The sequence below is a fragment of the Schistocerca cancellata genome, chromosome 5, assembly GCF_023864275.1.
Source record: "Schistocerca cancellata isolate TAMUIC-IGC-003103 chromosome 5, iqSchCanc2.1, whole genome shotgun sequence".
Taxonomy (NCBI): Eukaryota; Metazoa; Arthropoda; class Insecta; order Orthoptera; family Acrididae; genus Schistocerca; species Schistocerca cancellata.
The window spans coordinates 532,723,384-532,751,247 of NC_064630.1; the positions used below are offsets into that span (position 1 = coordinate 532,723,384).

Below are 27,864 nucleotides of genomic sequence, written 5' to 3' on the forward strand. Positions count from 1 at the left end.
AACACCCAGCCATCACGAGGCAGAGAAAATCCCTGACCCCGCCGGGAATCGAACCCGGGAACCCGGGCATGGGAAGCGAGAACGCTACCGCACGACCACGAGATGCGGGCTAACAGGCTTTCAAATTGTTTATGAGAGCGAAACTGAAAAGGAGATAAGTTTATATAGGGTGTATCATATTTAATAGCGAAAATTGACTAGAATGGATGTTTATTGTAATACGGGATAAGAAAGAATTAATAGTACGATATGAATCACATCGTGCGGCATCACTGTTGTTCCTGCGCGAAATAAATTTACCCGCGCTGCGTTGCAGAGGGGTCGCCATTTGTAATTAAGGCCTTGTGGAGTTCACAGTATCGTGCACTCGACGTCGAGGAATATTTCAGAAACAACATCACAGTTCAGTAACTCCTCCCTCGCCATTTAGATTTTAAACGGAATGATAAAGTCTGGGATCATGGGACGATTGTGCGGAGTGTATAACAGCTCAGGACTACCGCATCGTGTGCTGAGAAGACTGAGGACACAGCGGATCTGCGTCAAGCAGTCATTCGAAGGCCCCAATGTTCTGCTGCCAGAAGACAAGCCTCGATGCATCCATGCGGCACATCATCCAAGTTAACCTGCATTTCGAAGTACAGTAATTGCAGGTCGTACAGAAACTAAACGAACAAGATAATGTTGCACGACTGACCTTCGTCTTGCACTTCCGGGAACGCTTGCGTTCGCAGCTCGTGGTCGTGCGGTAGCGTTCTCGCTTCCCACGCCCGGGTTCCCGGGTTCGATTCCCGGCGGGGTCAGGGATTTTCTCTGCCTCGTGATGACTGGGTGTTGTGTGATGTCCTTAGGTTAGTTAGGTTTAAGTAGTTCTAAGTTCTAGGGGACTGATGACCATAGCTGTTAAGTCCCATAGTGCTCAGAGCCATTTGAACCACTTTTTGAACGCTTAGCAGCCGACCCGCAGATTCGAAACACCTTGCTGTACTGTGTTATAATGAAAACCGAGAAAGGTGTATATGATATGTAATGGCATATTTTTTTCCAGTATGAGCTTCAATAAATCTGTCAACATGTTTCGAAATGACGAAATAAATCTCGGGTGAACAGCCTGGTATGAGTGTGCATAGGACACAATATTTCAGCAATCGACCACGTTGCCATCATCAGCGCACCTGATGATGGCAACGTGGTCGATTGCCGGAATATTGTGTCCTATGCACACTCATACCAGGCTGTTCACCCGAGATTAATTTCGTCATAAAATACGCCTGGAGAAATTGAAGAATCACATGTTTCGAAATTTTGTCCTTTTCCTACAATGTAGGAAAAGACAACATGTTAAGTTACAGACAGACAAAATTAAAAGACACTAACATAAAGCTTTCGGCCACAGCCTTCATCAGCGAGAGAGAAACACACACAATTCTTACCATATTCATTCTGCTAGTCAACGCCCTTGCTGCAGTGGTGACAACGGTTCCCGTCAGATCACCGAAGTTAAATGCTGTCGGACTTGGATGGATGATTGTCTGTGAGGCCACTTGAGAAACTGCTTGACAGAAGTAACGGCTCCGGTCACGAAAACCGACAGCGGCTTGGGAAGCTGTGTGCTGACCAAATGCCGTACGTGCATCCAGTGACGGCTATCGCGTGAGGATGACACAGCGGTCAGTCTGTACCGTTGGGCAGAAGCCTGTTCGGACGGAGTTGTTCATTCTGCCGGACTCAGTAGAAGCAAAAACGATCCAGTAAACATGAGTTCCCTAACGAGGCGTTTCCATGATAACTGCGCATGAGCAAGAAGAGCCGGCTCTGACTTCAGTATGAAATATTGTCGTGCATAGCACAAACGTATTTAAAACGCTAACTTGAGTGAATCCCCATCTAACTTTGCTGATATTCTACTCATGGCCAACGGCTGGTTAACGTGGTACATGCTTGATGAGGCACCGGTGTATTTTGATGGCGATATAAGACGAAATGTGACGCGCCATAGCGGTGCAACCTGGACAGGTCGAGCAGAGCCGGTTCCTTTGCCTCCAAGATCACCCGACCTCAGTCCTCTGGATTTTTCTCTCTGGGGTCATCTCAGAAGTGAAGTGTACAGCTTTATCACTGAGATGGTTGAAAAACAGGAGAAGGGAATTGTACAATCCTGTCACTATTTACAAGATGATTCTGGAATATTCGAAAGAATTTGCAACTCACCACAAAAACGAGTACATTGCTGCATGCGTATGCAGGACGATACGTGGAGCACCTTCTTTTATCAGGAACGTTCATAGTACGTAATGTGCTGAAATAGTGTTACATTTCTTGTTAAGATAGGGCATGGAGGGAATTTGAGCCCAATTAATAGGGGCTTAACAGAAAAGTGTACATTTGAGATGAAGAGAGTGTAATGGCTACAAGTGTAGATTTTTTATATGCGGTACATTAATATGTTCAAACCTCAGTGTGCTGCTTGTTTTTCCCTGTGGCGAACAGTCTTCCCATAAACACGTCACAAACGTGACGACCTGATTTCTTCTGCACAGTCGTAACTGCACCTATGAGTGGACTACACACGTCAGTATAGACTAACCTTTCCGTACCCAAGAGTCACGCTTCAACGCGTGACCTGCTGCCCAAAGGAAAATAAGCATTAATCGCTTGTTCGTGCCACGTGTACATGGAGGTACTACCCAACCTAAAATCATACGACTTGTAATAGCTACAACTATTAGTCTGAAAATGACATAAATATTGATGTAATGTTTTTCTATAGACCATCATCAGTCACCAAAAGAAATACTTATACCCATTACGTCCATTATTTGTACTAAACACAACAACATTTCACACTGAAGTTAGTGGTGGTTTATAACATTCACAGTTCTTTCGCAAACGGCTTGTTTGAGGACCTATGTCTACTGGAACGTATTTGAGTTTTCCGTCGTATACGTTCATCAACGTCGGTTATCACCATTAAATGGGACGGTGACTTGATCAAAAATTAAATCAATAACTAACAAAATGAAACGGTACTAAGCAATCCTGCTGCACACAGCAATGTTTGATAGCCAAGCGACCAGTGCACAACCCAAAAAAAATTACCGGTTCGACGTCTCCCGACTTCTACTGATTCAGAACTAAGAAGTCTGGAGGTCTAGATAAAGTACGTTCATAATAACTGCTCTTGGCGAATACGCTTATATTACATTAATAGTCCTTCATTGGGCAATTTTGCCGTAAATTTAGAAAGAATAAAAAATCAACTACTGTGACAGTAAAAATTGTTGTCCCCAGGGGACCTGTCGAAATTTTCGCACTTTTATAGTTTTAAATAATGACAGTATTTGGTATAAGCGTAATCGTTGCGGTAACGGTAGTTGTGGAAATGAAGAGAAAACATCTTTAGAAACGAACCGAACAACGTGAAATAATAATCACGATTTAATGAGACACTGCTTGTACGATGAACAGAGATCAAGGACTTTGAGTAGATTCACATAACCTGTAACCTGAACTCGACAAACACTTTCAGTTACAGTGAATACGTTAGGCCACAGTAGCAATAAGTAAATCGCAATTCAAGGTGATAACGATAAATACGTGTGCGTTTCTGAAAGTATTTTCGTTTAGAAAAGTCAACTTGTGCGACGGGCAGAGATAATGGACTACTGAACTGGTCACGGTTATTAACTCTGACAATGCTGTATAAAAATTACTGAGTTAATAAGAACTTTAAAACAAATTACATGGAATTTTTAATAAGATAATGTGGAAAGAGAGTCTCTTATTCGTGATTAATAAGTTATCTTCGCAAAATACAGGTGTGAAGCTGGGCATTCATGATACCCTTTTGCCTGTGATAGTTAAAAGTCTATTTCACTTTAAAATTTTCCACAAATAATAAGCTTTAGCGGAAAATCGGTACGCATTGTGTCTGAAGCCTATTAAAAAAACCTTTCTCAACATACCTCGTTCATACCTGCGCAATTAGATTGTGATAAGAGAACGGGATGTTAACTTGAGAAATAATATATATGAATATTGTTATTGATTAGTTCTGCTTACGACGCGGCTGCTACGTTCGCAGGTTCGAATCCTGCCTCGGGCATCGATGTGTGTGATGTCCTTAGGTTAGTTAGGTTTAAGTAGTTCTAAGTCTAGGGGACTGATGACCTCAGATGTTAAGTCCCATAGTGCTTAGAGCCATTTGAACCATTTTTGAGCTCTGCTTACAAAAATAAGAATAAATTTTATCTTTTACCAGTGCTTGATATGTGAGTAGGTATTGGAATATAACAACATGTTTTTTTAAAAGCTCACTTGAGGAGAGCTGAGGCCTAACAAAGGCGTAAAACTAATCTGAAAATTTTCTATTAGGTGTACAAAAATGTTTCTGAGCAGCTGAATTAAAATTAAAAGAACATGAAGACCGGATTGTGGTACTACATATACTTACTTATTTCGAAAACTAAACTGTAATCAAACCTTTAATGTCTCTAATAGTTAACTGTCACCGACCGTTAACACTTTCAGGAAGTTCATCTGCTGTTTCTTCACTTCTCTGCAGTGATTTTGTCTAACGCTATTCGTAGCTGCAGTATAAGACTATTTAACTCATTAGAAAGTTATGTGACATACGCCTGCTAATTGTTAATGTGTGTTTCGTGCCTCTTTAAGCTTTGTATGTATTCGAAACAGGCGGTGGAGGCAAAAATTCCAAGTGAATTGGCAGCGTGAGTGTGTAAAACGACCTAAAAACAACACCCAGCCCCAGCGACTTGCCAGATGTCGGCCGACATTCCAAACCGGTCTTGGTTCATTCCTCTATCTAGGAACAAGTATACGCGTAACTCAATCTTATACTAAACCAGCCTCCGTAGCCGAGGTTGCTAACGCACGATCGTACGGTGGAGCACAACGCGAAGTGAGTCGGTACGACTTCTGGTGGTAGAGTCTGCTCGGCACGGGGAGATTCGTATAGTTGCTTAGCATCCACTGTGCCCTAATGTCCTGGTTTAGATTCAAAACATACCTAAGGGTCTCTGAGGATTGAGGGCACCTGACTCTGTTGACAGTTTTCCTTCTGTACGACTTGGACGTTGAACCCGATGACCCCCTTAGTGCTATGCGCTGGCATCGCGTTCTGTCCTCTACCTTTTTTGCTACCGTTATTAACTATACAAACAGGCCACTGCACTCAACACGCTATCAACTGAATGCGAAATGGACTCAAATCGAGAGATTGTATCAGGCTATGAGCTTATTAACAGAAAAATCTAACAGTAGTGGGAGCTAGAGCTCCTTCGTTGGTCTCAGTAAGAGTTATAGTCTTACGCCTCATATCTTGTGCAGCCCTATATATGAAGGGCTTATTTCAATAGTGGTACAAGTCCATTACCTCCACTTTTATGCCTCTAATGCTTCTGAAATTAATGATCCAAACAAACAGAAAGAAAGGACCATCTCTAGCAAGAAGCCATATGTTTGAATATTTCTGGTATCTCAACTGCTGATTTTTTAGCGCTCATTTAACTTTAGGACTCTGTATCTCAAAATGAACAATAATGGACTTGTTCGACTATTGAAATAAGCCCTCCATATGTAGCTATGAAATATCTTAATTTGTTACAAATCCGACAGAAGCTGGAAAACGGTTCGTCTATGACTTATGTGTGACCTATTCCGTTATTTTTCTGAAATCATCTAGAAAAACCAGTAGGAGAACTAAATAACTCACAAGAGTTTTACGCAGTTTAAGCTCAGGTCTTTCTGAAAGGAGGAAGTTCAGAGTTCTGAACAACGCTATCATTAGAGACGGAGCACAAACTCGGATTACGAAAGAACGGAAAAGAAAATCGGATATGCCCTTTTCAAAGGAAACATTTCATGATTTGCCTTCAACGATTTAAGGAAATCGCGGAAAACAAGTATCTGGATAGCCGGTTGGAGATTCGAACTGTCGTCCTCTCGAATGTGAGTTCATTGTGGTGACCACAGCGCCACCACGCTTGCTAGGTCTTTCTGAGTAAGAGTCAATAACACTCCATTGCATCACTTTGCTAGTTCTGTTGTCTTCTTTTGGAAGAAATTGGAAACACTTATAGTCAAAGGTTCAAATCCGCCTCCGACAGTTCAGATTTAGCTTTTCCGTAATTTTTCTAAATCGTTCCAGGCAAATTCCAGGATGGTTCCTTTGAAAAGGCACAACTGCTCTCCTTCCCCATCTTTAGCAAAAGGATTCCCACGTTGTGCCCCGTCTCTGATGACCTCTGTTGTCGACGGGGCACCAACCCTAATCTTCCTACCCTCAAAAATGGTTCAAATGGCTCTAACCATTATGGGACTAAACATCTGAGGTCATCAGTCCCCTAAACGTAGAACTATGTAAACCTAACTAACCTAAGGACAGCACATACATCCATGCCCGAGTCAGGATTCGAACCTGCGGCCGCAACAGCAGCGCGGTTCCGGACTGAAGCGCCTAGAACCGCTCGGCCACAGCGGCCGGCTTGCTACCCTCGTTTACTTCAAATCAGGAGTCCTTATGAGAACAGTCCTTAAATGGATCGCTATGGCCGTACCACAAGACAGCATAGTATTCAGTACAGACCTCGTATCGCCCTTCTGATGATAAGGCTGAAACAGTTATTCAGTTTCGTAATGTGGTGTAGAAGACTTACGAAATATGTGCACAACATATATATATATATATATATATATATAACGGAAAAAATCACAACACCAAAAAATAAATAAACATTTGTATAGGTAACAATGTAACTATGTAACTGATTACCATTGTAATATCACAAGTTAATGTAAGCGCGAGATAAACCACTGCAAACGTGAAATGCTGATACATTAATAACCTATGTACAAGGTGTTTCGAAAATGACCGGTATATTTGAAACGGCAATAAAAACTAAACGAGCAGCGATAGAAATACACCGTTTGTTGCAATATGCTTGGGACAACAGTACATTTTCAGGCGGACAAACTTTCGAAATTACAGTAGTTACAATTTTCAACAACAGATGGCGCTGCAAGTGATGTGAAACACATAGAAGACAACGCAGTCTGTGGGTGCGCCATTCTGTACGTCGTCTTTCTGCTGTAAGCGTGTGCTGTTCACAACGTGCAAGTGTGCTGTGGACAACATGGTTTATTCCTTAGAACAGAGGATTTTTCTGGTGTTGGAATTCCACCGCCTAGAACACAGTGTTGTTGCAACAAGACGAAGTTTTCAACGGAGGTTTAATGTAACCAAAGGACCGAAAAGCGGTACAATAAAGGATCTGTTTGAAAAATTTCAACGGACTGGGAACGTGACGGATGAACGTGCTGGAAAGGTAGGGCGACTGCGTACGGCAACCACAGAGGGCAACGCGCAGCTAGTTCAGCAGGTGATCCAACAGCGGCCTCGGGTTTCCGTTCTCCGTGTTGCAGCTGCGGTCCAAATGACGCCAACGTCCACGTATCGTCTCATGCGCCAGAGTTTACACCTCTATCCATACAAAATTCAAACGCGGCAACCCCTCAGCGCCGCTACCATTGCTGCACGAGAGACATTCGCTAACGATATAGTGCACAGGATTGATAACGATATGCATGTGGGCAGCATTTGGTTTACTGACGAAGCTTATTTTTACCTGGACGGCTTCGTCAATAAACAGAACTGGCGCATATGGGGAACCGAAAAGCCCCATGTTGCAGTCCCATCGTCCCTGCATCCTCAAAAAGTACTGGTCTGGGCCGCCATTTCTTCCAAATGAATCATTGGCCTATTTTTCAGATCCGAAACGATTACTGCATCACGCTATCTGGACATTCTTCGTGAATTTGTGGTGGTACAAACTGCCTTAGACGACACTGCGAACACCTCGTGGTTCATGCAAGATGGTGCCCGGCCACATCGCACGGCCGACGTCTTTAATTTCCTGAATGAATATTTCGATGATCTTGTGATTGCTTTGGGCTATCCGAAACATACAGGAGGCGGCGTGGATTGGCCTCCCTATTCGCCAGACATGAACCCCTGTGACTTCTTTCTTTGGGGACACTTCAAAGTCCAGGTGTACCGCCAGAATCCAGAAACAATTGAACAGCTGAAGCAGTACATCTCATCTGCATGTGAAGCCATTCCGCCAGACACGTTGTCAAAGGTTTCGGGTAATTTCATTCAGAGACTACGCCATATTATTGCTACGCATGGTGGATATGTGGAAAATATCGTACTATAGAGTTTCCCAGACCGCAGCGCCATCTGTTGTTGACAATTGTAACTACTGTAATTTCGAAAGTGTGTCTGCCTGAAAATGTACTGTTGTCCCAAGCATATTGCAACAAACGGTGTATTTCTATCGCTGCTCGTTTAGTTTTTATTACCGTTTCAAATATACCGGTCATCTTTGAAACACCCTGTAACAACCAGAATGTTGAATGCAAGGATGCAAAAGTGCACGCATTTTGTTGTACAGCTGCAGATGTTAGTTTGTGGAATGAAGTTCCATGCCTGATGCACTTCGCCTGTCAATACATTTGGCAGTAGATGCTGGTTGTGAATGACGCTAGAATTTTCCGATGATATCCTATATGTGCTCGATTGGACGCAGACCTGGCGATCGAGCAGGCCAAGGGAACATGTCGACATCCTCCTCGTAGAACATGTAGGGTTACAACAGCGGTAGGTGGGCGTGCGTTATCCTGTTGAAAACATCTAGAGTGTTCCTGCTGTCATACGAAATTGCACCCCTGGCCGTAACTCCAAGTCTAGGTCAAGTGTGTCTACCACGCAGAAAGGTTGGTTGCAGGCCTTCAACTGGCTTTCTTCTAATCAACACACAGCCACCACTGGACAGGGGCAGAACCATCTTTCATCAGAAAACACAACATACTTCTTCCCTGCCCTTCAATGAGCTTTTTCTTGACATCAGTGAAGTCGGAGAAGGTGTTGCTTTGGAGCAAGTGGAAAGCACGCTATAGGGCGTCTGGCTCGGAGCTGCCCTTGAAGTAATTGATTTGTAACAGTTCTTTGTGACACTGTGATGCCAAAAGATGCTCAAATTTCTGCTGCAGATGCAATACGATGCGCCATAGTGCTACACGAAACACGATGGTCTTCCGTGTTGGTGATGCTACATGGCCGTCCAGAGTCCGGTCTTCTTGCGACCGCTGCCTACACAGTGAGGTGTTGATAATGGCGTCTACGTCACCTTAAAGGCGTTCTTGACTATCAGCTGTGAAAACACCCCTATCAAGTTTCGTTACGTCACACAGATCCGTTTTCCCGCCAGTGTCTTATATACATCACTTTGTTTTGCGTATCAAGGGTTAACAAGTAAAACCAGTAACGATGACTTAAATGCTTCAGGTATCTGAAACTTCCCCACTTTTCTGGCTCATCATCATCATCATCATCATCATCATCATCATCATTTAAGACTGATTATGCCTTTCAGCGTTCAGTCTGGAGCATAGCCCCCCTTATACAGTTCCTCCATGATCCCCTATTCAGTGCTACCATTGGTGCCTCTTCTGATGTTAAACCTATTACTTCAAAATCATTCTTAACCGAATCGAGGTACCTTCTCCTCGGTCTGCCCCGACTCCTCCTACCCTCTACTGCTGAATCCATGAGTCTCTTGGGTAACCTTGCTTCTCCCATGCGTGTAACATGACCCCACCATCTAAGCCTGTTCGCCCTGACTGCTACATCTATAGACTTCATTCCCAGTTTTTCTTTGATTTCCTCATTGTGGACACCCTCCTGCCATTGTTCCCATCTACTAGTACCTGCAATCATCCTAGCTACTTTCATATCCGTAACCTCAACCTTGTTGATAAGGTAATCTGGATCCACCCAGCTTTCGCTCCCATACAACAAAGCTGGTCGAAAGATTGAGCGGTGCACAGATAACTTAGCCTTGGTACTGACTTCCTTCTTGCAAAAGAGAGTAGATCGTAGCTGAGCGCTCACTGCATTAGCTTTGCTACACCTCGCTTCCAGTTCTTTCACTATGTTGCCATCCTGTGAGAATACGCATCCTAAGTACTTGAAACCGTCCACCTGTTCTAACTTTGTTCCTCCTATTTGGCACTCAATCCGTTTATATTTCTTTCCCACTGACATTACTTTCGTTTTGGAGATGCTAATCTTCATACCATAGTCCTTACATTTCTGATCTAGCTCTGAAATATTACTTTTTCAAACTTTCAATCGAATCTGCCATCACAACTAAGTCATCCGCATATGCAATACTGCTTATTTTGTGTTCACATATCTTAATCTCACCGAGCCAGTCTATTGTTTTCAACATATGATCCATAAATAATATGAACAACAGTGGAGACAGGTTGCAGCCTTGTCTTACCCCTGAAACTACTCTGTACCATGAACTCAATTTACCGTCAACTCTAACTGCTGCCTGACTATCCATGTAAAGACCTTTAATTGCTTGCAAAAGTTTGGCTAACAATTAATTTGTGTAGTCCGTTGAACTCTTTGCCGGTTAGTGATATATATATATATGTATTGTAGAGGCATTAGATCATTATCGTTCGTCCTACGACAAGAGCTCCCTTCACCGAGCAATAATTCTATCGCTAGGTGTCCTCATCATAGGCAACGGCGAGGGACAAAATTGGCTTACTCGCAACAAAACTGATTTAGGAAAACTGTAGAAAATGTAAATACGGTTGGCCAGCCTCTCGGGGAAAATACAGCCCCTTTCTGCTGGGTGTGAATTCGTATCTAAACCGCTGACTTATTCCGTTAGATCAAGTATGACGAATCACTCTGCCAAGACGCACATAGGCAATGGGATGCTCGCTTCTCACCTGTTAAAGCACAAAAAACGAAAGAGCTTCTGGAAGTTCGCTAAAGTTGCGCAAGATTACATAGCTTGGAAACCGACTGAGCTCCGTTCTCGTTTCTAGTGACATCTATGCGGCTAGGACGTTAAACGGAAAGTAAAGAATATTAAGAAAGACTTACCGCTTCGGAACACGTCTCGCGTGTCAACCGCCTCCAGAGGTGTGAGTGCGGTGAAGATGCAATCCGACACACCGCAGCTGCCGCAGCCTTGTGGAGGGTGTCGTGTGAGTGTCCTAAATGCAAGCGAGAAGAAAATTCGCCCGGTAATACGTGTTTGTTACGAGTGTCGCTCGCTCGCGTACAAATTCAACTGAGTGGCACCGCCAACCGCAGATGTTATTTCAGATTGACACAGGACATCTCTTTTTACGATGTTTTCCAGGTGCACAGAGCCAAACGTGGAATGATGAAAGGCTGGTCTTTCATTTTCATTATTTCACTGCTAGCCTATTGGTCAAGTGAAAAACGATTTTTCTACTTTTTTATTTATTTATTTGAGTGGAAGAGCCTGTGATTCAATCTGTGGCTTGTGGCAAATGAAAGGAGCTACCTCTCGCATACCTTGTTTTCAGAATGAGTGTTGCTCACAAAGAAAATAAATTACATTAATTTAAGTCTTAGGAAGGAAAATAATACTGTTAAGTTAAATGTAGATTGTACTGCTATACACTGCATACAAACAGAAAATTTGCGGGAAAGAATATTGATTATCAGTTGAAGTGATATTAAGCACACAAGAATACTTGCAAACAAAATTTCGTCAGTATGTTATGCCCATAGAGTCCAGTCATCAATGTGTAACAGCTAATATCTTTTACATACTATTTATATATATACTCAGTTCATAGCTATAGAATTCTATCCCAGGAAAAATGCGCAAAAGAGGAACACAGTTTTGAAACTAACAAAAGTCTATTTACAACGTTACACTTAGAAAAAGTGTTCACACCTAGAAAAAGTGTTCGACAGTGTAAGATGGTGCAGGACGTAAAAAATTCTCTGGAAGCTACAGGGACAAACGGGCAGCATACACTTGCAACGAGCAAGAACGAAAATTAAGAGTGAAAGACGAAGAACGAAGTTCTTTGATTTGAATGGGTGTAAGACAAGGACGTTGGCTTTCGCCCCTAGTCTTCAATATATACATCGAAGAAGCAATTATGGAAGTAAAAGAAATATTCATTCGAATCGTGGCAATGACTTCCGTTTTTTAGGAAGTGTTGGCTCATATGGCTCTGAGCACTATGCCACTTAACTTCTGAGGTCATCAGTCGCCTAGAACTTAGAACTAATTAAACCTAACCAACCTAAGGACATCACACACATCCATACCCGAGGCAGGATTCGAACCTGCGACCGTAGCGGTCGCCCGGTTCCAGACTGTAGCGCCTAGAACCGCACGGCCACTCCGGCCGGCTAGGAAGTGTTCAGTACATTCGCCTACCCGCTGTTTTATTGCGCAATTGCGTATCTTATTCATCATGTGTCCGTGTCATTTCTACATATACATCTACATGGGTACTCTGCAAATCACATTTAAGTGCCGGGCAGAGAGTTCATCGAACCATCTTCACAATTCACTTTTATTCCAATCTCGTATAGCACGCGTAAAGAAAGAACACCTATATCTTTCGGTACGAGCTCTGATTTCCCTTATTTTATCGTGGTAATCGTTCCTCCCTATGTATGTTGGTGTCAACAAAATATTTTCGCATTCGGAGGAGAAAGTTGGTGATTGGAATTTCGTGAGAAAATTCCGTCGCAACGAAAAACGCCTTTCTTTTAATGATGTCCAGCCCAATTCCTGTATCATTCCTGTGACACTCTCTCTCATATTTCGCGATAATACAAAACGTGCTGCCCTTCTTTGAACTTTTTCGATGTACTCAGTCAGTCCTATCTGGTAAGGATCCCACACCAAGGAGCAGTATTCTAGAAGAGGACGGACAAGCGTAGTGTAGGCAGTCTCCTTAGTAGAACTGTTATATTTTCAAGTGTCCTGCCAATAAAACGCAGTCTTTGGTTAGCCTTTCCCACAACATTTTCTACGTGTCCTTCCAATTTAAGTTGTTCGTAATTGTAATTTCTAGGTATTTAGTTGAATTTAGGGCTTTTAGATTAGATTGATTTATCGTGTAACCGAAGTTTAACGAATTCCTTTTAACACTCATGTGGATGACGTCATACTTTTCGTTATTTAGGGTCAACTGCCAATTTTCGCACCATCCAGATATATTTTCTACATCGTTTTGCAATTTGTTTTGACCTTCTCATGACTTTATTAGTTAATAAACGACAGCGTCATGCGTCATCTGTAAACACCCTAAAACGGCTTCTCATATTGTCTCCAAAATCGTTTATATAGATAAGGAACAGCAAAGGGCCTATAACACTACCTTGGGGAACGCCAGAAATCACTTCTGTCTTACTCGATGACTTTTCATCAATTACTACGAACTGTGACCTCTCTGACAGGAAATCACAAATCCAGTCTGTTGTAAATTGGACAGACACCGTAATACGCTGTGCTATCTACAACCTGTCCTAGAGTTCGGCAACGACGGGAGTCATCTACGTTTCACACAACTGTCACTCGCACAATATGCGTTTTCTCTTAAAAATAAGACATGAAAATAGATGAGAACAAAACACATTCCATAATATTACAACAAACTGGCGTCAGCAGCATATAGCAATGGGGCTCCGTATTCATCTTGTTACTCTACTGGTTTAAACATTAGAACAATTTGTCATTTACCGAATCGTTCCGTTCCTTTTGACATCTGCAATAAACTGTTGATAGAAGAGAGGCTTTATACATTTCGCATAACTGATGTAGAATATGTCGGGAAAGTTTCCAGACGCACTTGCTTTCACTCTATCGAGTGATTTTAGTTGCTTTCCAATTCCACGATCAATTATAATCATTCGGTTCTTGTGACGAACGTGAGGGGGAACTGTAATATGGTAGTATTTCAAATACTAGGCAATAATATAGAAACTCCGCGGGAAATGCATGCTTTAAGGGAGGGTAGGACGTCAGACGGACCAACTTGGAGCAGGAGAGGCACAACAGGACATTTTAATTTCCACTGTCTATACTTTTGCATAAAAAATCATAAAACTTTGTCAGCATCACCAGGAAGTATTCAGGATTCACACTCATTGCAGAGGAAGTTCGAAAACATAACAAAATAATTTTTTTTTTTTACGTGTGAAGTTTCATCATTTTTTTCACTTACTAATGGCTGCATTTGTTGCTATAGGTACACTTTTCTCCGTAAGTTAGAGAGATTCTTCGATGAATTTTGCACATCATACATACCATACTCACAGGTGTATGAAACTCTAGAATTTATTTAATTTATGAAAAAACGAATGAACTGTTATATTTTAAACTTCATGTTTAGAAAAAATCAAATATTGTAGTTAATTATCTCAATTTTTACGAGGGTTATTCCAAAAGTAAGGTCCGATTGATTGCCAAATTGAAACCACAGTGAACATCAGAAATGTTTTACTTGTAACAATTAGCTACACCTTTCAGCTACTTCTCTACGTAGTCGCCGTTCTGACTTAGACTTTTGTCATAGCGTTGTACCAACTTTTCAATAGCCTCATCATAGAAGGCAGCCGCCAGTGCTTTCCGCCAATTCTCCACGCTGGCCTACACCTCGTTGTCTGTGTCAAAATGTTGTCGTCAAAGACAGCGGTTCATGTGACCAGAGATGAAACTCAGGGGGAGACAATTGCGGACTGTATTGTGGGTAATCTAAAATTTCCATTTGAAAACGATGCAGGAGCCTCTTCATTGCCCCTGCAGAATGCGGCTGAGAATTGTCGTGAAGACGAAACAGCACGACAGTTATGTAATGTTGGCTGCATAGCTTCAGGCGAAATTTCTCACCAGGCCCTCGTACTTGGCGGCAGACACTATTTTCTAGACATCTTTACGCACTCACTGCGAGCTCAGAAATGAGAAGAGCGACGTGATGCTAACTGGGGTTATACTAGAGACACTACCCAACACATCTGTGCAAAGCTTTATCGGATTTTCATAGTCGTTTCCATTTCGCGACCGATCGGACCTTACTTTTGGAATAACCCTCGTATCACAGTTTTTAACAGATTTGGAAAATTATAGAGTTTCATACACCTGTAAGTATGGTTTGTATGCTGTGCAAAATTCATGAAAGAATCTCTCTTACTTGTGAAGAAAAATGTACCTATAGCAACAAATGCAGCCAACAGTAAGTGAAAAAAATGATGAAATTTCATATCTAAAAAAAATTTCGAACTTCCACTGCTATGAGTGTGAATCCTGAATCCTTCCTGGTGACGCTGACAAAGTTTTATGAATTTATTTGTAAAAGTATAGACAGTAGAAAATGAAATGTCCTGTGGTGCCTCTCCTGCTCCAAGTCGGCCCGTTTGACGTCCTACCTCCCTTAACATAACTGCAGGTTCTAGCCGAGCCTGCAGGTTGTGTTGCTGTACAATCTGAGAAATTTCCTCAATACTTTGTGTCAGTCGCCGTCATAGCAGTGTTCTGTGCGGTTATGCCGGAGCTAATTGAATTCGAACGTGGCAAAATTGCTGTTGCTCGTGTGGTGGGTGTTTCTGTAATCAAGGTGGATGAAGTTTTTTTTCCAAGAGCACCTTATCTAAGATTTATACCACATAGAGGAAAAGCGGGAAAACATCCTTCGTTAAGCGAAAACGCGGACGAAAGTTCGTGTTGAGTGATCGTGACCGACGATCACTGAAGAACACTGTGACGACGAAGTCACTGCAAAAGTGAATGTCGCTTTCACGAACCCTATAAGCACCACAACAACACGAAGGGAGTTCCAGAAGGAGGGAACTGCAGGGCGACCTGCAATTCCAAAACCATTCGTCAGTGACGCAAACGCCTGTACGAGGAGAAAGTGTTGCCTAAGCAATAAAACCTCGACAATGGTTTGTTATTTGATCGCATGAGTCTTATTTCACACTGTTTCGAACTTCTGGCCGAATTTGCGCCCCAAGGGTGAAACATAGTGGGGTTTCGATGTTGATTTGGGCAGCCATATCATGGTATTCCACAGACCCCATGGTCAGTCTGTAAGATCGAAATACTTTCAAGAATTATGTGGCAATTTTGGCTGATCATCGCATGGTACAATGTTCGTTCCCTAATGGTGCTGCTGCGTCCAAAGACGACAGGGCCTCTGTTCACATACCTAGCATCGTCCACGACTGGTTTGTGACCACGAGAATCAATGGTCGCATCTGCCCTGGCCACCATATTTTCCAGATATCAGTATTCTTGAGCCTTTGTGGACTGCTTTGGAGAGAAGTGTACGTGGTCGCTGTCCATCTCCTTCATCGTTACCTGAACGTCAGGAAGAACGATACAAGATTCATTTCACATCCCCGCAGGAACTGTATTTATGTATTCCGAGACGAATGGAAGTTGTTCCGAATGCCAACGGTTTTCCTATACCGTTTTAAGCATGATTGTGTGTAATGTTTTTCGTCCACCCCCTGCAGTTTCGGAACACAAAATTTACTAGAAAGCTTAGTACCTGAACAACGGGGAATGTACAGCACCTTTGCGAAAAACACTCTGTTTCATGACAGTCGGATGTTGCTATCTTGCTTTAGGCAAAGGATTTACCCATTAGATCAGTGCACACTAGTGATCATGTGTTGTATATATAGCTCCGAATAAAGCTTGTTTAACATCATACTAATGACTGGATTGCTACTAGCTGCCACTTGAATGGGTAACGTATGCTGTAAAGGATTACCTTCTTCTTTTGAGTTAGCTACCAATTAGCTTGTTCTAGGACACACCCTATCCTTCCTTTTCGTGGGTTCGAAGCTACAGGAACGAAAAATCGCATAGTCATTCCAAACATGGCCCGACTACCGGACTGCCCAAGATGCGCTGAGAACAGACATTTACACAAGTGAAAATGTAGGAAACGGGAGAGCGGAAGATTTCCGCCTAAAGCAGTGAGAGTTCTACTGGTTCCTCCTCTGGTCTGTTCCACACTGACGGCTTCCGGGAAGAGTTTCGGCTTAGAACAGCAGACGTCATTGGGATATTTTAAGTTCGTTTTCCGTCAGCTTCTTTCCGGAAGTTACATGTTATTTCACGGAACCCTACAAGCAGTCTTTTCTGCATTTTAATTTCGCTTCATGTCAATTGTTCCCGTTTATACTTTGAAGCAGCAATGAGTACTACTCAGTATTAAGGAACTTTACTGTCGTTAAATAAGTAACTCGCTCGTGCAGCTTACTTTCATCGTTTCCAAACAGCGTCTTTGAGTCTTTGCAAGCTCCCAGGTGAATCTAAATATGATTCAATTACGATGTATTTCTCGGAATGGCGTTGTGTAGCACAAGCGAAGAAACATGCCCATTGGTATGAGTGCTGACAAAGAGAAAGAAAGTCTCTTTAGATGCTGTGTGTCTTATCAACCATTTAATGCTTCAGTTTATTGCTTTAGCTATTCTGGCAGCTTGAGGAGCATGTGGTCAGCACACTACCCTCACGGTAGATGTCGCATTTCTTGACCTTGGAACTATTACTAATTGATCCAGTGTTGACAACGCTATTTATTAAAACAAATAGCTCCCTTCTCTGTTTCTAAAATATCTAACAGCTGTTGGCAATCGCCTACAAAAATATTTCTGAAAGTATTTGTCTGGAGTACGATTTATCTGACGATCATTTGCAACTATGCCTTCATATTTAACACACTAACATTTTATTTAGTCTTGATTACGGATTACCTTTTGGATATCCATCTTTTTCAGTTCTGAAGAGGTATAAAGCGATCTTAATAACCTTACCAGGTCGAAGATCGACATGCCACGTAGCTGACATGTGACTTACTTGCGTTTTAAAAGTGGTTGTTTACCGAAAGCGGTTGTAATAATAAAATAAACGAAGACAGCTGTGTGTAAAGTTCTTCGTACAAGAAACTTTCAGAAAATATTTCTTAACAACACTTGAAGTTATATTTATTTCTAAGAAATTTCTCTTTTTCAGAAACAGTTTTCTTGTCACTGCCAGTCTACATTTTATATCCTCTCCAGCTTTGTTTTGCTGCTCAAACGACAAAACCAACCATTTTAGTATCTCGTTTCCTGATCTAATTTCCGCAGTAATAACTTAGGGCACAATAGTTTATCATTAAATTTACCATCTTTTTTTTGGCCGGAACGCAGTGATGAGAAAAACCACGTTTGTCTTTTCGCAGGGAGCAGTACCTGTTCAACGTGTTCGAGGTGGTGGTCTCGACGCTGGAGTCTAAACTCCAGCGGATCGAGAACCTGGACCGCGCCGTCGAGCACCTGATGCGGCGCGTCGAGCTGCTGGACGCCCGCGTCACCGACAACATCGACAAGACGGACGCGGTGATAGCGCGACTGCGCGCCCTCGACCTCAGACTTTCCGCAGACCCGAACCCCGGACCTCCGCCGGGACCAGCCGGTGAGGCGCTCGACGCCCGGCTCATCTCGCTCGACCAGAAGGTGAGCACCTGGAGACTCTGGGGCTGTAAATTTTTTACCTTATTTATTCGGTATTGTCGAGACACTTGCCGGTTACTAACTATTAATTATTCGTTACTTTCGTTACGGAATTTCATTACAGGTGTAGTCTACTCTGCATCCGCAACTGATAGCCATGTGCGAGGCCCAGGTTCGATTCCCGGCCGGGTAGGAGATTTTATCCGCTCAGGACTTGAGTGTTATGTTATCCTCGTCGTCGTTTCACCATCATTGACACGCAAGCCGCCGAAGTGTCGTCAAATAAGAAGGCTGGTATCAGGCAGCCGCAACGGCCTTGCCACAGTGGATACACCGCTTCCCGTGAGATCACCGAAGTTAAGCGCTGTTGGGTGTGGCCGGCTCTTGGATGGGTGACCATCCAGCCGACATGCGCTGTTGCCATTTTTCGGGGTGCATTCAGCCTCGTGATGCCACTTGAGGAGCTACTCGACCGAATAGTAGCGGCTTCGGTCAAGAATGCCATCATAACGACCGGGAGAGCGGTGTGATGACCCCACGCCCCTCTTATCCGCATCCTCCACTGAGGATGACACGGCGGTCGGATGGTCCCGGTAGGCCACTCGTGGCCTGAAGACGGAGTGCTTTTTTTTTATCAGGCAACCGGAAAACCCGTGATGGCGTCTTCCGGCCAAAAATGCCATTCCATCATTTCGGTTCATTACAAGTAAATACTTTTTTATTAACCTAAGGAGTTAAAGGTTTAACCGTGCTCGTGAATGCGTTATTAGAGTGGGATCTCTTCCCAGAAGGTCTTTCTCTTCTACGTACTGATGAACAGTCACCATGTCTGTAGTGGCATTAATGGAAACAACTGAAGGTACAAGTATTGAAGTCGTTGCAGTATCCAAATACGCTTCCTAACAAAAAATAAGGAAGCACCCAGAAGACGTGGCGGGATGTCAATGTAACATCGTACATGTACATGCCAACAGCGGGTATTTAAATTATTAGAGCTGCGATTCGCTGTGAAAGGTAAAACGGCCACGTGAATGCATTAATCTTGTTCCTGTTTAGTGTTGTTAAGAGGCCTGGCAAGGAATATAAGAAGTGTGAACAGTGTCGGATGCTGAGTGATCACTGTGAAGGACACACTGATTCCGGGTATTCGTGTGAGACAGCATCATCAGCAGCTGTGTTCCTCATATGGCCGGCTGGTCGAATCTTGCGATATCCAGATTTCTGGGGCATTCTGATGCTACAGCGGCCCAATGCGGGACTGCATGGTAACGTGAGGGCAGGTATATACGTCGTCAAGCTTCCGGTCGATCTCCTCTGACTGTCACAATAGACGATTGCCGTATGGTGCACCAAGCACATCGCAATCCCCGCGCCTGCCATCCGAGAACGAGTAATGGACTTCGTGCGACATTCTGTGTCATGTCAGAGACTAGCTGCGGCAGGACTAGGGAGTTACGACCTCATTCGAAAGATGCAGCTGCGTTTGCAGAGGTGTCGTGACTAGGAACCACGGAGGGCTGCATAATGCTGTCGCATTGTGTTCAGCGATGAATCACAGTGCTGTACTACCCCGGATGACCATCGTCTGCGAGTATGACCGCTGCCTGGGGAAAAGTGCCACATTCTTCAAATGTTTTGGAGAGAAACAGCGGTTTTACTTCGGGTATGGCATGGCCACGGCCGGTACTGATTGAGGAAACTCTTGACAAGACACCGGCGCGTCACTGACATCCTGGGTCACCCCTCATAGCCGGCCGTTGTGGCCGAGCGGTTCTAGGCGCTTCAGTCCGGAACCGCGCTGCTGCTGCTACGGTCGCAGGTTCGAATCCTACCTCGGGCATGCATGTATGTGATGTCCTTAGGTTAGTTAGGTTTAAGTAGTTCTAAGTCTAGGGGACTGATGACCTCAGATGTTAAGTCCCATAGTGCTTAGAGCCATTTGAATCATTTCACCCCTCATAAGGCACTACCCTGATGCCATTTTTCGACAGTGTAACGCTCGTCGACACACACACACACACACACACACACACACACACGCGCGCGCGCGCGCGCGCGCGCGCGCGCGCACGCACACGTGTCTCTATGAGCCACCTGCTTGACGTTGTGGTATTCCCGTGGCCAGCAAGGTCTCTAGATCTATGGCCGATAGAACATGTGTGGCATCAGCTCGAACGACAACTGCGTCCCACTGCTGCCTTTCCATGATACTGAGGACCTTTCACAACAATTGCGAGCTAAAGAGGTGCAACGTCGCACTGACAGGTGGGCTCATACTGCCAAGTTCTTTGTAAATTTGAGTCGATTTTGTAATGGTTCAAATGGCTCTAACCGCTATGGGACTTAACATCTGAGGTCATCAGTTCCCTAGACTTAGAACTACATAAACCTAACTAGCCTAAGGACACCGCACACATCCATGCCCGAGGCAGGATTCGACCCTGCGACCGTATCAGCCGCGTGGTTCCGGACTAAAGCGCCTAGAAACACTCGGCCACAGCGGCCGGCCGTGCTTGTAATCACTTACCATCTATACCCGTGAAGTTTCATTTCGTTTCCTCTCCTCTCTTTCTGGATGCTTTAATTTTTTGTCAGGCAGTGTAATACGCCACTGGCTCACGTTCACCGCTGCAGGCAGGCGCGGCAATTCTGCCGAATGATGTCCAGTCTCTAAAGCGGCAATACAGGGCTACGTACTGCCGCCGGACGGCAATAGTGGTGTCCGAAACACTTGCCGTACAATGTGAAATCTGTCCGTATTCTATCCAATAGCCGACAATTTGCTATACGGTAGAAACGGTAGCGTTTGAAAAGAAGTAACTGGAGGGTAACGAATACTGCCGACCCCGCCAGAATTGGAAACGAATTTCATGTGGGGACAGAAAACATGGCGAGAGAAAAAGTGTATTCGATACTCACTAACAGCTTGCTCCGCTGAGAATATGAATTTGGAGGAATGCGGAAACTACTGGCTACGCCTCGCCCGGGCATGAACTGCGTGCCGGGGTGCAAACAGGCGAAAAACGAAACTTTTCGTGCAATAACGAAGTGGCACTTCGAGTCTCATGAAAGACTCGTTACTCAGTAACGAATAGATACGGTACGCTACAGCGCTAGCTGACTCTTACCCACTACTGCTGCTTCACACGCGAATTTATACCGCAAGTACTCATTTAAGTACATTTCAGATGACGGCATTCACTCTTGTCTTCAGCGGAATGGTTGGTTGGTTGGAGTGGGGAAGGAGACCAGACAGCATGGTCATCGGTCTCATCGGATTAGGGAAGGATTGGGAAGGAAGTCGGCCGTGCCCTTTCAGAGGAACCATCCCGGCATTTGCCTAGAGCGATTTAGGGAAATCCCGGAAAACCTAAATCAGGATGGCCGGACACGGGATTGAACCGGCGTCCTCCCGAATGCGAGTCCAGTGTCTAACCACTGCGCCACCCCGCTCGGTCAGCGGAATGGAACGGGCAAATGGTTCAAATGGCTCTGAGCACTATGGGACTTAACATCTGGTCATCAGGCCGCTATACTTAGAACTACTTAAACCTAATTAACCTAAGGACATCACACACGTCCATGCCCGATGCAGCATTCGAACGTGCGACCGTAGCAGCAGCGCGGTTCCGGACTGAAGCGCCTAGAACCGCTCAGCCACAGAGGCCGGCTAGTACTGCCAGATACAAAATCCAAATCCTCTCCTTACCCACTGTCAACAACAAGATACTCTCTTTTATCGACATCGACTTTTATGTTTCTTTTTTTATAGGCATCCAGTAACTTTCTCATTTCATACATGGCATCATCCATATCCAGAGCCATCAGTACCTGATCATCGGCAGATTAGTAATAAATGTAAACGTTGATGCTATACTGCCACCTCCAAATTTCTGCAATGTCTGTTGCAATTACCAAGAACAACTTAAACAAGCGTGGTTATATGTAACATCCTTGTCTTAATCCTTTACTTGTTTAAAAACTTCCCGATACCTTAATGCCAACGTTCACAACTGCCGCGCATTGGTGGTACATCCTTTTCACCAACTCTATTAATGCACTATACACTTCAACATTTCCAGTTCTGTCCATAGTGACTTTTGGCACAGAATCATACACCAAATGGAGATCTTGTTATTTTCCAGTTTCACCTCTTCAAATCGTCGACATATGTAGGAACTGCAATGGGTCTATAATACTGAAATGGCTCACTTTTAATGTCGTTTTTGCCATTATTTGTGGCCAATCACGCATGAAACAATGAAATAACAATATGGTAATTAGAGGGAATCTGCAAACATATATCTTAGACAGCCCCTGTTCTCACGAACCGTTCTTAATGTATGAATGCTTTCGGTATATCAGGTTCGTCGTAACGGTTACTGGGAATAGGAACACAGGGCAGTCCGTTGTACGATCGCATATGTTAACGTAGAACAAGAAACGCGAAATGTATCTTATTCCTTTCTCCTTCGCAACACAGTGTCGACAAGCAAGGAAACTGGGTATCCTTGGGCGGCTGACCACATGCGTTGTCGCACTGTCTGTGCGCGACTTCGGACCGTTCTACAAGTTCTAATTCAAATCACTAGCTCGCTCTGATTTTGACGACATACCTGTAACCCTGTGTTGCTCCGTTACCGATATTTCGCAGCTTCTAGTACTTCGAGAGTTCTACTAACGTGCTAGATCCTCACTGACCTTGCACATGGGAAAATTTCAAGCGCTCTCCGACGTTCTGCACTGGCGGGAACAAAGAAAAGCTGTATTTTGTTTGCGAGAGTGCAACTGGATCTTACTTACAGACACGACTACTAAAATTAGTAATCAGCTGAATATGGGAACTAAATGCCGGACCCTCATCTACATGTAGGTGAGGCTCATGCAATCCATCTTCATCTACTGAAATGTTGCATAGACCTCAGATCCTTCCACAGTCTTCCGCTCCGTCCAAGTCCTAGAACGACTTCACTCCGTATCCTTTTTCGTATCCGAATGCTCTCTCACACCCGTAACCTGCACCAACTAATAAAATTGCCGCATCTCCTCAAAGACTTGGACCGACATTACATGTCCTACACTTCCCCTAAACACGAATCCCAACAGCTTATTGTATCTCCGATCCTCGACATACTGGCATTCCGCTTGATCAAAACGCTCCGTCTCCATCTCCAAACACTCCACATCTTTTCCTACCCACTTCCCCTCTGAGACCACGAAATAACCCCGGAATCCATTCATTACAACTAAAGTAACCTTACTCCTTTCACTCGAAATAAGGGCTCCATCCCATTCCTTCCCTGCCCAAATGCAAAACTATCCACCTCTCAACGCCTACATACCATCCATAAATTCAACTGCACATACTTTTCTAACATATTTCCTTTAATGTCCTCTCCAGTTCCACATTCTTATTCAATCCTTCCACTTACTTTTACCGGGAGCCTCATCAATATCTCCATATAACAAAAAGTGACTCTCATCATTAATTTCATTTCATGCTTCTCATCATTTTTATCTTAAAGAAACATGCGTATTTTAAGATTTTAAATCTAAGACTGTATCTTACCGCTGTCAACTCGCCCCCTTCAAGAGGAGTTTAAATGGCAAATAAATAAAATAAACTTAAAAAGTCCTGCGATAACTCACAAGAACAGTTGAGAGACTTTTCACAGATGGGCATATACAGGATGTAATTTCCAGCTCTCATTTTCTTCAATTAAAAATGAAAAATACTCAATATGGAAAAGCAGGTGCAATTTTGCAATCTTCTGTTCTTGCTGTTGGTGATTTAATTACTATAGTTTTGTTACATCCTCTGTCCCAAATACGTAGCATATGTTTTTTACGTTCATTCCCCTGGTACAAGCAAACTAAGGATCAATGCCTATCATAATTGCCAAGAGTGTCTGCGGTCAAAGAGGTAAGACCACATCCATTGCAATACACTTCCGTTCATCACAATATCTGTTAAAGACGTCAGTGTTAACATTAGTTGCCGTGCCGGTAGTTCATTCTGATGTGTTGCACTTATTTCTTAGTGTTGTGTATAAAGAGATGTTTCTTCATTGCTGGCTACTATCGTAGGTTTGCCTTAAACTGTCGCTACAGCCTTACTGACTCCGCTGACTAACGTTATAGATAATTATGTAGTTATATGATAGAGCTGATTAACTATAATTGGTAGGATGCAAGGTGTGGTTTCTTTAATTACAATTTTGGATGCAACAGATTTCTCAATAAAATTACAACCATTTTCGCTCTACCTCGTTTCAGCATGATCTGAGAGACACGGGGTGGCTTGCATATCGAATAACACACTAAGGAGTCACAAAACGTCTCTTAACCAACCATGAAGTCTTATGAGGTAGGATTTTTTAAATAGCTGATACCACAGCAATGAAGTTATTAAAAGACCCTGGCATTTCCCACTTTTGGTGAATTAATTTTATTTGTTCACAACTAGATTCAATCTTTTAGGTCATTCGAAAGTGATTTTGTGGTTCTGCGATAGAAAACTATGTCTTGCACATTGAAATAACAGCGTCTTTAAATTTGTGTTTTCTGTTCAGTTCTGAATGATTTGAGAAAATCAGACAACCGGTTGTAGTTACAAAGGTTTATTAACTACCCTTGACCATGATTTCAACAACTGTAAACTTATCTTCTTCAGAAGTACATGGGCCTACTGAGGAATTGTTTTACATCATAATTAAAAATAACTATCAAGGGATAAAGGATGTACAAAATCACTAGATAAAACTATAATAAACAACAACTACTTACACGTAAAATAACATATTGGCGAAGACAAATGTCGTAGCAAAGTAGGTCAGGTAACACGATATATGCGACCGCCTGTAAAACCAAATATAATCCATTAAAAAGCATTCCAAATGAGATGATCTAGCAGTAACGTCTTCAGATTAAAAAGTACATGCCATTAAGAGGCAGTGAAACTGCCCGTGTGCGACTGTGCCATGCAACGACTGACATAGTTATCGCGAAAAATTATGCGCATGACAGTCAGATCAGGTGTAAACTATCAATCACCACGTTATATCGAAACTACTTTAACCAGTCTGAAGTATCGGCTTAAAAACTTCAAGAAACTGTCCATTCGTAAGTTGCATTGACCATTAAACATGTTACCATCCCTATTGAGTGTGGGTTTAAAATTTTTCAGTCCTTCACGTAAGTCTAATTTCCGTCCTTTAACCTGCTTACACAAAATTAAGATTTCACCGAGATCTTCTGCGGAATGATTAGTTACGAGTAAATGTTCAGCACATGTAGAGTGTTGAATGTGGTAACACATTAAGAGATCCGCTGCAACTTGCGGGTCGACAGTTCCTTGAAGTCACGATTACGTGATCGCCTTAGAGCCTAATGCCACTTAATGACGGGACTGAAATTGCTATTCTCATGTTTCTGTAATTACACTTTCGAGAAATCAGCGTCACCGCTTCACAGTATGTCAGGCTTCCTGTACCACCGACACGAAGTACAAGCGCTAGGAGAAAGGGGAGTAATCTCGTTTAACGTGATGGAACACACGTCCCTGTGATCGTGTCTGAGTATTTCGGTTACAGCTTTCACTCGCTCAATGATGATTATTGATACGGAAGTGTTCTTGTGTGTCCGTCTTCTCTGTTTCTCTATCCCTCCCTGCCCATTATGGCGAGTAATCTGCTTTCTTTTCAGCAAGTATGTTACTTTTATAATGATCCCTAATATTTTAAGTTGTATATCGGACAGATGTTAAGAGTCTGAACAGCGTCAACTATTTACAGATGCTTCTGTTTTTCGAAAACTATAACCAAAAAATACCTAAGCGTGTGTATTAGTGCAGTCGTTCCTTATTGCTTGAGGATTTTCATAGTGAAAATTCTGTCAAATAATCACTTGTCCTCGGCAGAACTGTGTTCTTGACAGCAGTTTTCTTAAGTTTCGGAAATATCAATGTTGGAGATTCTGTTTCCATGTGGAAGACATCTAAACATTATAAGTTGATTTAGATGGCAATGCTTTAGTTTCTTTTTTCCAAAAGGAAGGAACAATATCAATGAAATGAGCTTCTGTAAAGTTTGGAAAGTAGGAGACGAGGTACTGGCAGAAGTACAGCTGTGAGGACCGGGCGTGAGTCGTGCTTCGGTAGCTCAGATGGCAGAGCACTTGCCCGCGAAAGGCAAAGGTCTCGAGTTCGAGTCTCGGTCGGGCACACACTTTTAATCTGCCAGGAAATTTCATATCAGCGCACACTCCGTTGCAGAGTGAAAATCTCATTCTGGAAACAATATCAATGTTCAACGTCTCGTTGACGCGGGGCACTAGCTGGGTTTAGTCCAGGATGGCGGAAAAAGTTTCTGTTTTTCTTTTTCGAAGTTTCTGTTTTTCTTTTTCGAAGCAATCATTGCGACATTTTCCTGAAGTAATCTGAATGGAAAGCCGTTAAGCTAAATTATTATGGTCGTATGGGAATTTGAAGCCCGGCCCTTGATTGTTTAACATTAAGATACGTCGCAGTACATGTCAGAAGAGTGATGAGCAGTTAAGTTACACACCTCTCCCAAGAGCCAACCGTCGAGTAACTGATGTATGAAAATGTCTCCAGTACCCCTAAGAGTAGTAGATTAGCCAAAACTTACTCCACTTACATATGATACGGGCTATTAAAGTGGGGGATTTCGCCCATGAAAGTGATCTTTTGTCAACTGGACTTTGAACATAAAACTCGGAACTGAATGTTCCCGCAACATGAAGGTCTTTGCAATGGTAAGTGGCGTGTATCAAGACACCAGAGAGAGGAACCCTTCGATATATTTACTTCGAAAATTTGACAAGAATCCAAGATCGAAGTCTCTAACAGCACAATAGTCCTCAGACAAGGTGACGGTAATAGATTTTTGTAGTAAGCTAGAATCACAAGCTGCGAAATGGTCGCGAATTGACCAGTGACCAGAATATAGAATAAATTTCCTTTACTTCAAGTGAATGGTCACAATTTTTTTTCATCAGACTATAATGACCCTCTTCAGTTCTGTTTTATAAAAACATGTCTTAATATACTGGAGTATATAGGACATGTATACTCCAGAATATTAGTACATATTTTTATAAAACAGAACTGAAGATGGTCATTATGTATAAAAACAAGAGTCCAAGATCGAAGCCTCTAACAGCACAATGAGGTGTCAGACAAGGTGATGGTAATAAGTTTTCGTAGTAACCTAGAATCACAAGCTGCGACATGGAGGCGAATTGAACAGTGACCCGAATATAGAATAAATTTCCATTACGTCACGTCAATGGCCATAATTTTTTTCTCATCAGACTACCGGTTTCGGTCTATAATAACCATCTTCAGTTCTGTTTTAAAAAACATGTCCTAATATACTGCAGTATATAGGACATGTATACTCCAGTATAATAGGACAGGTTTTTTAAAAACAGATCTGAAGATGGTCATT

At 43.0% G+C, this 27,864-nt stretch overlaps 1 protein-coding gene across 1 annotated transcript in view; it reads left to right on the forward strand.

Annotated features, from left to right (window-relative positions):
• Nucleotides 1–27,864, forward strand: part of LOC126187736 (uncharacterized) — a 587,768-nt gene that overhangs the window by 416,561 nt on the left and 143,343 nt on the right. Inside the window, exon 2 of the mRNA XM_049928985.1 lies at nt 18,124–18,397. Coding sequence (XP_049784942.1) covers nt 18,221–18,397 — 177 coding nt within the window. The 5' untranslated portion in view covers nt 18,124–18,220. The remainder of the gene's footprint in view (nt 1–18,123; nt 18,398–27,864) is intronic.